We start from the raw sequence: 11,179 nt of genomic DNA, 5'->3' as shown, positions 1-11,179 counted from the left end.
TTTTTGGTTTTTTTTTTTTTTTTTTTTTTTTTTGTACTTGGCGCTGTTGGAGAGTTATTTGGCCCTGTGAAAAAAGGCTATGCCAAGTTGTTCACGCGTAATGTGCCTTCTTGTTGCCTGCTTGATTCTGAGGGGGGACTTGGGTGCCAAAAGTACCGCATCTGATGCAGCTGTATCCTTCCTTGCATCTCGCTTTCTCCGCGTGTATGTGTGCGTGCCTCCGTTTTTTTTTTCCGTGCAGGCCTTTCTTACGTGAAGGATCTCCTGCAAGTGACTTGTGCAGGCTCTACACCGCCCTTTTTCATTGAACTGCTGCTGTTGTCTTGCTTCACCGCCTCTACGATCCGCGTGTTTTCTGTGGGTGGGTAAGCAGGCACGCGGGAGACACAAGGAGTCGGAAAGCAAAAAGAGGAAACATAATAATAGTAATAATACCGGAACACGGCATTGGGGGAGAGTATGTCAAGATGAGCCTTTCCGTCAGTCACAGCTTACAGGATGAACTTCTGGCAGCCTTCCTATTGGTTTTTGACTACATTAGAGGTGTACTACAAACGGGGACTGGCACAAAAAGAGTGAATGGTTTTTTAAAAAACAGCTTTGCACGTGTTGTATGCCGGTGTCTGCCGATTTTTTTTTCTATTGCGCTCCTTATAGTCACGACACTGCGAATGGGAGTCTTAACCGGCAGGGGACATCAACTGCCTTCCGTCAGTCGTTCAAATGAGATGAAAACGAAGTCCACATCTAACACTATTGACGCGCAGAACAACATCAGCGGCACGAATGGTTGTACGAAATGTACCGGCACGTCAATATACAATGAGGCTCGGCGGAACGCAGAAGCCTACTTTGCTCCCCAAAATCAAACAATGGATGATGGCTTTGATGCAGACGGTCACGTGCAGATGTGTCTCAAGGATTATTGTTCCTCTGAATCACCAGAAGCGCAGAGCACTGAGGCTCACTGTCCATAGAGTGTGGAAAAGACCAACGTATATATGGAATGTGTGTTTGTAAAGGTAAGACTGGGATTGAGATAGAATGAAAGGTGCATATATTTACATGTGTGAGTTTTGTTGGATATTGATAGTACGAGCAGAGGTGACTCTGTTTTTTTTTTTTTCGTTGGAGACGTTTTTATGTCATTCTTCTTCATCCTCACATGTAGACAACAGGGAATAGCAAAAGAAAGGGCCTGAAGAGAATTATATGGACCCAACAGTCCCACCGCTCTGTGATGGGGCTTCATTCACTCTTTGCGATGATGACGTGTACGCCTTCGGGGGTGCAGTACCGAAAATTATTTGGTGTTTGCATCTCGTGACACGCACTTGGTACGAGACACCGTGCACAGGCACCGTACCTGCTCCGCGTCAGAATCATGCGGCGGCGAGTTTTGCCGGTAAATTACTTTTGTGCGGTGGGGAACTGCTGCGGGCATCATCTACACAGCCACCGAGGCTCATGCCATTCTACGAGTTATCACTGAACACCTATACTTGGACGCGTATAGACACATTTGGAGCCGTTCCGCTTAATCGATCGCATCACTCCTGTAGTATTCTAGGCGAGAGCATGATTCTGCTTGGCGGCAAACCTGTCCTGAGTCAAGACGAGGGTGCCGTGACAGATGAATGCATGAACGAGTTTGTCCGTGCGGGCTTCTATGACGTGTTTATTCTCGATATAGCCTCTCGTGTCTGGCGGTCGGTGGTTGTGGTTGGCCTGACGCCGCATCTTTGGGGCCACTCCGCGGTGGTGTACGGTGGAAGGTATATTTTAGTGTTTGGCGGCATGGAGGTGGTGACGAATGACACAGTAGCCATCAGTCGTCACAGTAACCCGCATCAGCGGCACGAACCGCCGGTGGCGAAGGTTTCAAATAAACTCTACCTCTTGGATGTGGATCAAATGACGTTGCGTCTTATTTCCCCTGCCCCGAAGTACTCAATATCACCGCGTGCCTTTCATGCCGCCCATGTGGACAGCTGCAAGATGTATGTACTCGGCGGATTGAATGTCAACATACACGGAAAAGTAGCTGTTTTGGATGACTTGTGGGTGTATGATATTATTAAGGGGAAATGGAATGCGATGGACCTTCCCATGCAGTTTCCCGCGGCAGTGCGGAGGTTGTCCTTTGCGTACGACTCGCAGATTGTTGTTGTGCCGAGCATAACTTCCATGTGGTACATGGACGTGCACGAGAAGGCGGCGGCAAGAGCGTGGAGGGAGGTCCTCACATCACACGTGGTGATTGTCGTGCTTCCGGCGACAAACGAGGCCAAGGAATACAACGAGCTTCTCAACCCTAGAAACAGGGCGGTTGATAACGACCCCGCCGGTACTCCTCATGCGGAGGAGATGGAAATATCGCAGTCCGCGCCGGTGTCGGTGGCGCCCAAGAGATTTCCTGTGACGCTCACGACACGAATGAACATGCTTATGGATGAGATTCATCAGCTACGGGAACTTATTCTTGCACACCACAGCCCACAACAGTCTGCATTGCAACAACAGCGAGCAGAAAGGGATCCGCCACCCATGACAGCCACGGAGCGTTTGCAGTATTTGGAGGGCACAAATGGTTCAGTAAAAACGATAGAGAAACGCAAAAGGGATAAAGATAGGCAGAAAGTTTTGGCTAGGCAGAAAGAGCGCATGCTGCACTTAATGCAGCGTCTTGAAAAGTTGTTGCTGCTACCAAAAGCGAGAAATCAAGAGAAAGACCAGCTAACTTTTACGATTGAGCAGCAATTGCTTAAACAGACGTCGGTTGAGGCGCTGAATGGTCCACCCATTCGTCATGTTGCAGAATGCAGTGAGCACGACGCCTCTGTGGGATCTTTTCAACCGCCGCAAGACAATGCCTCGCGGCCGCAACAACATAAAGGATTGGAAACGAATGCAATGAGTTCTCTCAGTAAAGATGAGGGCACCTTCAGGCGTTGGGCGGAGCTTATCGATATTTTAAAACACTCACCATCGCGGCAGTCATCAAAGGCGTTTCAGGCGAGTATCGTTATACTTTAATATGTAGCAATAGCACACAAAAAGCGAAATAGAACGGCAAAATTCTTCTAAGTAATGTCTTGGCGTTGGTGCATCTTAAGTCATTATGTTTTTTTTTTGTTATGGTTTCATTTATGTGTGAAAATTGTTTTCATTGGGACTCTTTTATATATTTTTTTGTTTTGTTTTGAATGCGTATGAGTTGTCCTCCGACACGTATTTGTTGGTGGGTGTAGTGTGTGTGTTTGTGTTTGGTGCCGCTCGCATTTGTGTTAGGCGGGCACATGAAGGGAAGGGGGCACCGCGTGATGAGTGTGCCATATGATGTCTCCGATGGAAGCAGTGTAGCCGACGAGCGGGGTAGGCGGAGTGGAAACAACATCGAGGTGTGTGGGTGCTGGTGGTGACCGAAAGGTCCAAAGAATCAAAAGAAAGAATGAAAAAAAAAAAAAGGATGTATAACCAATTTTTTTTTCAACCATCTCACTCTTTTTCTTCTTTTTTTTTTGTTTGCCTCTTTTTTTACGCCAGGAGTTACCTGAGTGGTGTAAAGGTAAGGGACCGGGAAAAGGAGAAGGAAGTAAACGATAAGGCTTTGTAGCAAAGCCTCTAAGGCGATAAATAAGCGGTTGGCTTAACGTTTTTCCTTTGTTTGGTGTGTGTTGACTGTGTGTATTGTGTTCTGCTTATCCACCTGAGCATCGTCCGGTAGAAATTGTAAATGCAGCACGACGACATTGTTGTTTCATCCACACCGTGCGTGGTGGCGGAGACGGCGGCAATGCCGAGCGAGGACTTTAGTAATCTGCCGCTTGATGCGTTGTTGACGCATAAGAACTGGAAGGCGCGGAGGGAGGGTTTTGAACGGGTGCGAGACAGCCCGAACGAGCTCAAGGCTCACTTGCTGGATAAAAGAAAGAAAATTATGGGTGAGGGCAACGCGGCAGCGCAGGAGGCGCTTTTTGAAGCACTGAGTGCGTTGGTTAATGTTTGCGACGACAACAATTTGAGCATACTCGCGGGTGAGCCCTTAAAAGTGGTGATAGAAAAGGGCATCACCGGGAGACCGCGGGCTGTGCAGGCGAGTTCGAAATTTGTTTTAGATCTTGTCGGGGCCGCCAAACAAACCGAGGTGTTTGACGTTTTGTTACCCGCCTTTTCGCACAAGACACCAAAGAACCGGTTGGCCGCCGCCCAGTTGTGTGCTCGGATTGTAGGTGACTACGGTGTGGCGGGATTGCCTACGAAATCAATTCTGAAGGCCATGCAGCCGCTTTTCAATGACGCCAATGCGCAAGTTCGTAAAGAGGCCGTGTTGTTGTGTTGTCAGTGTTATAAATTTATTGGTGCTGCCATTAAAGGGTTTCTAACCGACCTTCGAGAGGTTCAACTGCAAGAACTGGAGACATTATTTGAGGAGGTGGTGCTGGGTGAGGCGCCACGAAGGAATATTCGTGGCATGCTTTCCACCACCCCAGTCAAGCCCGCTGTGCCCGTGGCACACTTAGTAACGCACAACGGCACCTCAAACGACCTCTCAGATGAGGCGTATGAGCTATGCGATGAAGCACCTGTCTTGTCACGACTTCCTCGTAATTTTTACCGTGTTGCACTGGACAAGAGCGCAAAATGGCAGGACCGCGTTGCAATGGTGCAGGACAACCTCCTTCCTCTCATCGCCGCACCAAAGCCACGTTTGAAAGATGACTACCATGAGCTTGCGGGCATGGTACGAGAACTACTTCTAGACCCTCAGGCGCCACTGATGCTGTTAGGATTCAAATGCATTCAGGAATTAGCGCGGGCTTTGCGATCTACGTTTGCTCCGCATGCACGTTCTTATTTGAACCCGTTATTTGACAAGATGAAAGACAAGAAAACGAGTGTCTTAGAGCACATAACAACAACGCTGGAGGCCCTCATACGTTACAAGTGTATCACGTTAGAACAGTGCCAAGATGAGATTGAGCTCACCGCACAGAGCCGGGTTCCAAATCAGAGGTTAGCGTTGATACATTGGCTTATCCGGCTTACGGATAAACTTGACTGTAGTTATTTTTGCCGTCTGAGTCGAGCACAAGGCATGCTTGGCCGTCTGATGAATGACGAAAAGGTTGAGATTCGAGAGGCGGCTTGTGTGTTAATCTCAAAGTTCATCACACTTCTGGGAGAAGCCAATTTTCAGCCACTTCTGGCCTCCTTAGATGAGAAGCAGCGCAGCAAAGTCGCCACAGCCATAAGCAGTGCCGCCAATCTACAGTGTACGCCGTCGATTTCCCCAGCAAAAAAAACACAACGTCTAGAGCTGCGAGAAAGACCCTCCTCCGTGGCCTTACGAAGTCTCTCCGTGGGAGAAATGAATACGTCTTCCCTTACTGGTGTGTCATTGAGAGGGCAACGTCACTTTTCTGCAATACCGCGCCAATCCTCTCCTGAGGTTGGGAAGAAGCGTTCAACAGATGACTCAGTGTCATTGGAGTCAACTCTTCCCTCCAAAGACGAGGCGTTTAAGCGTATGTTGGGCCTAATGAATGGAAATATGACAGTATTGCCGCTGTTGCGCTCCAAGGAGTGGGGAAGCCGCCAGAAGGGTGTCATGTGCATACGGACACTGGTTGATGAGTGGACAGAAGAGGCATGTACAAAGTATTTGGATACTGTTCTTGTGTATTTGCGTGTTGATCCTGGGTGGCGCGAATCCATATTTCAGGTATTCCAATCAATGCTTGGTGTGCTACAAGTGCTTGTGACACGAGCAACGGTAGTAAGCACTGGGGCAAGTTACGCCATCATAACAGGTTGTACCTGTCGGCTTACAGAACCCAAAAACAGAGCGGCTGTTCGTGAGTTGATAACTCACATCGCAAGACGTCAGGGTATTGCATTTGTGATGCATCACTTAATAGAAGAAGTTACATCCGTTAAAACACCGAGACTGATGCAAGAATGTAACGAATACATGATACAGTTACTACAGACATTTACATCTTCCCAAGTTGATGCAAAGGGAGTGGTGGATTATGTGAAGTTGCACTGTTTTGGGCAGCAATTTCCTGCAATACGAGCCTCTGGTATAATGTTGCTGGTAGCGCTTCGGGCTCATACCGGTCCCGCAATAGATGACTACATAAGCACTGCCTGTCCTGCATTGCTTGGCGTGTATGAGGAAGGTCTTGCTCAGAGTAACGGAATTAAAGTGGCTTGTCGTGGAACTGAATCTCGGGATATACAACGAGCGCCATCCCCTGTTTCCCCCTCACGTGCGCAGAAGACAGAAAACCGGCAATCAGCAAGAACAAGCGGACAAAGTAGTACAGGTCCAACCATGGCATTTTCTCATGTAGAAAACCGCGCCGTCGTTTCATGTCGAGGCGATTGTCCAACACAATCTCCCTGCCACAAGTGAGGAAGGTCCAATGCGTGCGGATCTTTCGCAGCAATTAATTGCCTTGACCAAACAAATCACAACTGCAACCGATTGGCGAATACGTTTAGATGGTGTCAAACGAGTAGAGGATGTGATGCATGCTAGCAATAAAAGTATTGCACCTAATATGGTAACAGAGGTGCTAAGAGCTCTTCGCAGTCGTTTTGATGAGACCAATAAAAATTTTGTTATTGATGTACTTCGCACAATTTCTTTGGTTGTGGAGACAGCAGGCCCTGAGGCATGTCGGCCAGGGTTTAAGAGTATCTTGCAAGGCGTGCTGGGGATGTTAGGCGACCAAAAGATGAATTTGCGCGAGGAGGCCACCAACGTGGCGTACGCTGCCCTGGATTGTCTTGGTCTTGACACTGTGCTCCAGTGTATGCTGAAACCTCTCACATCTGAATCGCATGCCTGCAATCAGTCAGCGCTAGAAATTATTGAAAGTGGATTTCAGAAGGAGCCGGATGCAGTGATATCTAAACAGGTGATATTTTCTCTTGTGCCCGCGGTCGTGCGCCTATGCATGAGTCGTATTCTTGAGGTTCGCCTGGGGGCTGAACGTGTCATTGGTAAATTTATCTCACTAGTTGGGGATGAGATGGTGCTGCGGGCTGTACAGAGTCTGCGCCCGGCGGAGCAACAGAGTGTCATGGCGCCTATTGAGCGACAGGTACAGCTTTTCCTCCGTAGCACAGATGAGGAAGAAGCTCGTCGAGCGTCATCATTTGTTTCACTGTTTTCAGCCCAAGGGCCTGCTTCGTGCACACCACGTTCTCCGCGGTCGCCACGAGCAGCAAGCAGGAATATGAGTGCTAGCCATAGGAGCACGGATCTCCCACTGCAGCTGCAAGGAGGGCAGTCATCCCACACTGCGTCCCAACGGAGCTCTACGGGCAAAGAGGCGATGCCGTCTCCCGTACAACCACAAGCCTCCTCATCGGCGCCTTCCCCACAAATTGCGTCTGTCCAGAATCATAATGAAGAGCTTCTCACTATTCAGGAGATCATGGTAGGACTACGGTCTGCCTCTGCGTCAACAGCCGCCAATACATGTGCCGAATTCTTGAAACGGATTCAAAATGATGAGGTGTGTGGAACTCCCGAGATGATTCAAGTCATGGTGGAACGTCTTTATGAAAACATCAGGTTTTTTGATGTGACATTGGCTATTGGTCTCATACGATGCCTAAAGGCCATTTTTGAGCGACCCCGATTTACCCAGTGGTGTCACAGTAGTCTTCTCTTTAGGATGTTGGGTATGATCTTTGACTGTCTCCTGTCAGAGGCATTCTCGCTACATGAAGAAGTTATCAAGGCGCTTAACAATATGACACTCACCCTGTTGGAGGGGTGTCCTGGGAATGAGGTGTTCAGTGCGTTAATGTCACGTATGACGAGGTACTCTGAAATATATACTGCGAGTGGTAAGAAGGCTGATTTAAAGTACATTCAAGTCACTGTGAAATGCCTGATGAGACTCGATTTCGACACTGTTTCACCGGATAATGTTGTTTTATGCTGTCATGAGTATTTGCTGCAGCATCCACCCAGTGCCTTTCGAAACCTGGACGATCTTTCCATCAGAACCGTCAAAACAATTTTGCAGGACCTCTCGAGGCGGTGCGGGCCACCTTTGCTTGCCGTGGCAAATCGGCTGGTGGGAACACAAAACCTTGTGACGCATTTTATTCGGGCCTGCTTAGAGAACCAAGAACGGTTAGCACAAGTAAATAGCGAAAACGGACAACAAAGTGCAGGGGACGCTAACAAGCAACCACAGAACCATGGGTCTCCACAGCAGTGCACTGCCTCACCATCTCGGCCCGTGCGCCCCCGACGAGGCCAAAATGTTTATATGGACCCAGCCGCCACAATAGCACAACCCCAAACTTTGTCTGGCGCACAGGGAGCTCTTTTATCGGCGGTTGAGGAAAAATCCATGTCCAGCATATTTGCTCGTATTCGCAATCATCTGACATCCAACCAAGGTATTGAAGAATTATATGCGTTTCTGAAGCAGCGTCCTAAGAGTCCAGAGTTTGACCAGCAGTTTCACAGATGCTCTGAGGCGTTTCGCTCCTACATTAAACGAAAGTTGGAGCGGCAGATGCAGGAGGATACCAAAAAGGTCCCAGGGTTCTTACTTCCCGAGGTTCTGCGTTCAACCCCGTAAACCTCTCTCTCTCTCTCCCTCCCCCCACACACCATTTATTCTTATGTGCTATTGAGTGTATGTTTGTGTGGCGGCTGACGACTGTAGAGACGAAGTAAAAAAGAATTCAAATGAAAAAAAAAGGTATATATATGTTTTTTTTTCTTTTTTTAAAGTGCGTACTTTTCGCGTCGCGGAAGACATGCGGGATAGAAAGACCACAATGAGTGAATGTTTGGGTATATATTTATAACAAGAAAAGGCAGGAAACGGGATTGCGTTATCTTTTCACTTCATCTTGTGTTTTTTACCCTTTTCTCAAAGCAAAAAGAATCTTGGGCAGTCAGTACGGCTTCTCTCCGCAGAGCCTGTGCACTTAGTGGGGAGGGGCTCGGATTTTTCTTTTTTCTCGTTTACCTTTCTCAATTCTTTTAGTTCATATTCCCTTTCACCGGGCATCGCTGCACCGTTTTTTTTTTGTTCCTTTAACACATGGTCTTTTGTTTCCTCTGACTTCTTTTCTCCCGTTTTTTCTCTATTCATGCATGCGGTAGGATTAGGAATACTGGTCTCTGGAAAGGCGTACCGCATCACTTTGTAGCAGAAGGAGTAGAGAAGAAACAATACCAAAAAAGGAAAGAAAAAGTTTATTGGAAAAAGGCAGCGGCTTGCAATGCCACCGAGGCGTGCGATTGAAGATGATGAGGAAGGCACAGAGGAAGAAGAACTTGAAACGACCACTGGGTCTGAGGGGGACAGTGACGTGGAGAAGCTTGTGAAGGATGCGAAGACCATAGAGACTGTGCCAACAGAGACTTTGCTTGTAAACAATCCAAATGACGAGAAATACGATGTAACGGACGCTCGGCCCGTGCGAACTCCTCCTGATGAACCTTTGGAGCCAACAGCACCGCCCGAGGAGGATCATGAGTTGCAAGCGCTCGTGAAGGATGAGAGTAAGCGTGAGAACAGTCTGGGGTATCTAGCCCAAGAAGCCCCACAGCTTCCGCTTGGTGTAAATATTCAGAAGCTTCACAACAAACCCAATGACGAAATGGTAAAGGTAGATGATGCACTCAATATTCCCACACCCCGCGGGAATGCTAAGGGTAATGAAGCTGGAGCCGGTTTAATTCTGCGGAATGCTCCTCATGATGAAGCAATTCCTTTGTCTACAATGGGGAGCTCTGTCGGTACACCGAGCAAACGGGCTGGTGGGCAACTCGGTGCAATGGCGCCCACCGATGATGAAAGCAGCGCTGATGAGGAGACTGAAGAAGTGGAGAGTCACTCTCGCGGTTATATCAATCAACGGCCTGAGGCCATTGACACGGAGGCTGAGATAAAGGCAAACGTGATCCCAAACCTTGAGTACAACCCACAGGATTATGCCAAAATCAACAGCACCGCCAGCCAGGAGATGCAGGAACTTTTTAAATGTATTCTTGATTACCAGCCGGTTATACCAGAACTTCCAGCAAAGCTGCGCCCATTTATTCCTGACTATATCCCATCTGTTGGAGATCTTGACCCCTTCTGCAAGATATCACGGCCAGATGGGCGACCAGATGGATTAGGTCTTTTTGTTTTGGATGAACCTTCTGTGTCGCAGTCTAATCCTGCCGTCGTCTTGCTAGAGCTTCGCGCAACAAATATTCATTCCAGCGGTGGTTTGGCGGAGGTGGTGGACTCCTTTGAGGATGCCGCCAATCGGCCAGAAGTCATTGATCGCTGGATTGCGGATGTCAAAAAGGTTCACTACAAGAAACCCTTGCCGACCACGAACTACCAAAAACCCATGCCCGAGATAGAGTCCTTGTTACAGGTTTGGCCCCCAGTGTTTGAGGAATTTCTTAGCTCAGATATTCAGCTACCTCCGCCGCACATTGACGTGGATCTGGACCAGTACGTGCGCACCCTCTGCTGCATTCTTGACATTCCCACGTATAACTCTCTCGTTGACTCCTTGCATGTTATGTTTACAGTATATCAGGAATTTCGGGCAAATCAGCACTTTCAACATGAATAAATACGATCCATTCCCCTGTTTTTTTTTGTAGTTTGGTTAGTTTGAAGAAAAAAGGGGGGTAACTTGTTCTCATTATTTCTTGATCGTTACCTCTCCCCTCGCAAACACTTTTTTTTTTTTGGTTTTCGCTGTATTTTGCGTCTTACCCATTCTGAAATATCTACACAAATTTTTCCGTCGTTATCGCTCTACATGTAAATGATAATTCATGGCTACCCTTAGTGCGGGATTACGTCAAGGATGACTATTTGGGGAGTTATTAGACGGGGAAACAGCAAGAGCAAAACGCGAAAAAAGAAACTCATTAGGTTGTGTGGTATGGGAACTACTTGTATTACATGATATCGAGTAGAAGAAGTAGAATGGAATAGAATAAGCACCAGAAGCGCAATGCATGCGTTATGCGTAGTGTCTGCTATATGGTGGGGAGCGGGGATGGAGAAGGATTCCTTCATGAATTGTGTATATGATATGGAGGGTGTCTCTGTTTGGGTGTTTGTTTTGTCTTTTTTTTTCCTTGTACTTGGTACTTGTTTGTTTTCTTTTTGTTTTT

At 47.8% G+C, this 11,179-nt stretch overlaps 5 protein-coding genes across 5 annotated transcripts, besides 6 other annotated features; all 5 read left to right on the top strand.

Moving 5' to 3' along the window:
* Positions 1 to 33: a microsatellite.
* Positions 34 to 467: 434 nt separating this feature from the next.
* Positions 468 to 977, top strand: TraAM80_00425 (uncharacterized protein; the record flags this gene model as incomplete). The annotated part of the gene is made up of 1 exon (XM_029377504.1): positions 468 to 977. The coding sequence occupies one exon, from the start codon at positions 468 to 470 to the stop codon at positions 975 to 977; it is 510 nt and encodes a 169-aa protein (XP_029242667.1).
* A 235-nt stretch (positions 978 to 1,212) lies between these two features.
* TraAM80_00424 (uncharacterized protein) lies at positions 1,213 to 3,036 on the top strand (the record flags this gene model as incomplete). The annotated part of the gene is made up of 1 exon (XM_029377503.1): positions 1,213 to 3,036. One exon carries the CDS (start codon positions 1,213 to 1,215, stop codon positions 3,034 to 3,036), a length of 1,824 nt encoding a protein of 607 aa, XP_029242666.1.
* A 195-nt stretch (positions 3,037 to 3,231) lies between these two features.
* Positions 3,232 to 3,272: a microsatellite.
* A 161-nt stretch (positions 3,273 to 3,433) lies between these two features.
* Positions 3,434 to 3,467: a microsatellite.
* A 37-nt stretch (positions 3,468 to 3,504) lies between these two features.
* Positions 3,505 to 3,539: a sequence feature (A-rich).
* A 197-nt stretch (positions 3,540 to 3,736) lies between these two features.
* TraAM80_00423 (XMAP215 family protein) lies at positions 3,737 to 6,421 on the top strand (the record flags this gene model as incomplete). The annotated part of the gene is made up of 1 exon (XM_029377502.1): positions 3,737 to 6,421. One exon carries the CDS (start codon positions 3,737 to 3,739, stop codon positions 6,419 to 6,421), a length of 2,685 nt encoding a protein of 894 aa, XP_029242665.1.
* A 10-nt stretch (positions 6,422 to 6,431) lies between these two features.
* TraAM80_00422 (XMAP215 family protein) lies at positions 6,432 to 8,618 on the top strand (the record flags this gene model as incomplete). The annotated part of the gene is made up of 1 exon (XM_029377501.1): positions 6,432 to 8,618. The coding sequence occupies one exon, from the start codon at positions 6,432 to 6,434 to the stop codon at positions 8,616 to 8,618; it is 2,187 nt and encodes a 728-aa protein (XP_029242664.1).
* Positions 8,619 to 8,620: 2 nt separating this feature from the next.
* Positions 8,621 to 8,639: a microsatellite.
* Positions 8,640 to 9,270: 631 nt separating this feature from the next.
* Positions 9,271 to 10,626, top strand: TraAM80_00421 (uncharacterized protein; the record flags this gene model as incomplete). The annotated part of the gene is made up of 1 exon (XM_029377500.1): positions 9,271 to 10,626. One exon carries the CDS (start codon positions 9,271 to 9,273, stop codon positions 10,624 to 10,626), a length of 1,356 nt encoding a protein of 451 aa, XP_029242663.1.
* Positions 10,627 to 11,105: 479 nt separating this feature from the next.
* Positions 11,106 to 11,179: part of a sequence feature (A-rich) that runs on past the window's edge.

Source organism: Trypanosoma rangeli (assembly GCF_003719475.1).
Source record: "Trypanosoma rangeli strain AM80 chromosome Unknown Tra_15.4_contig_00007, whole genome shotgun sequence".
Lineage (NCBI taxonomy): Eukaryota > Euglenozoa > Kinetoplastea > Trypanosomatida > Trypanosomatidae > Trypanosoma > Trypanosoma rangeli.
Note: the sequence above shows the minus strand (reverse complement) of the source record. Positions and strands in the feature narration are given on the sequence as shown.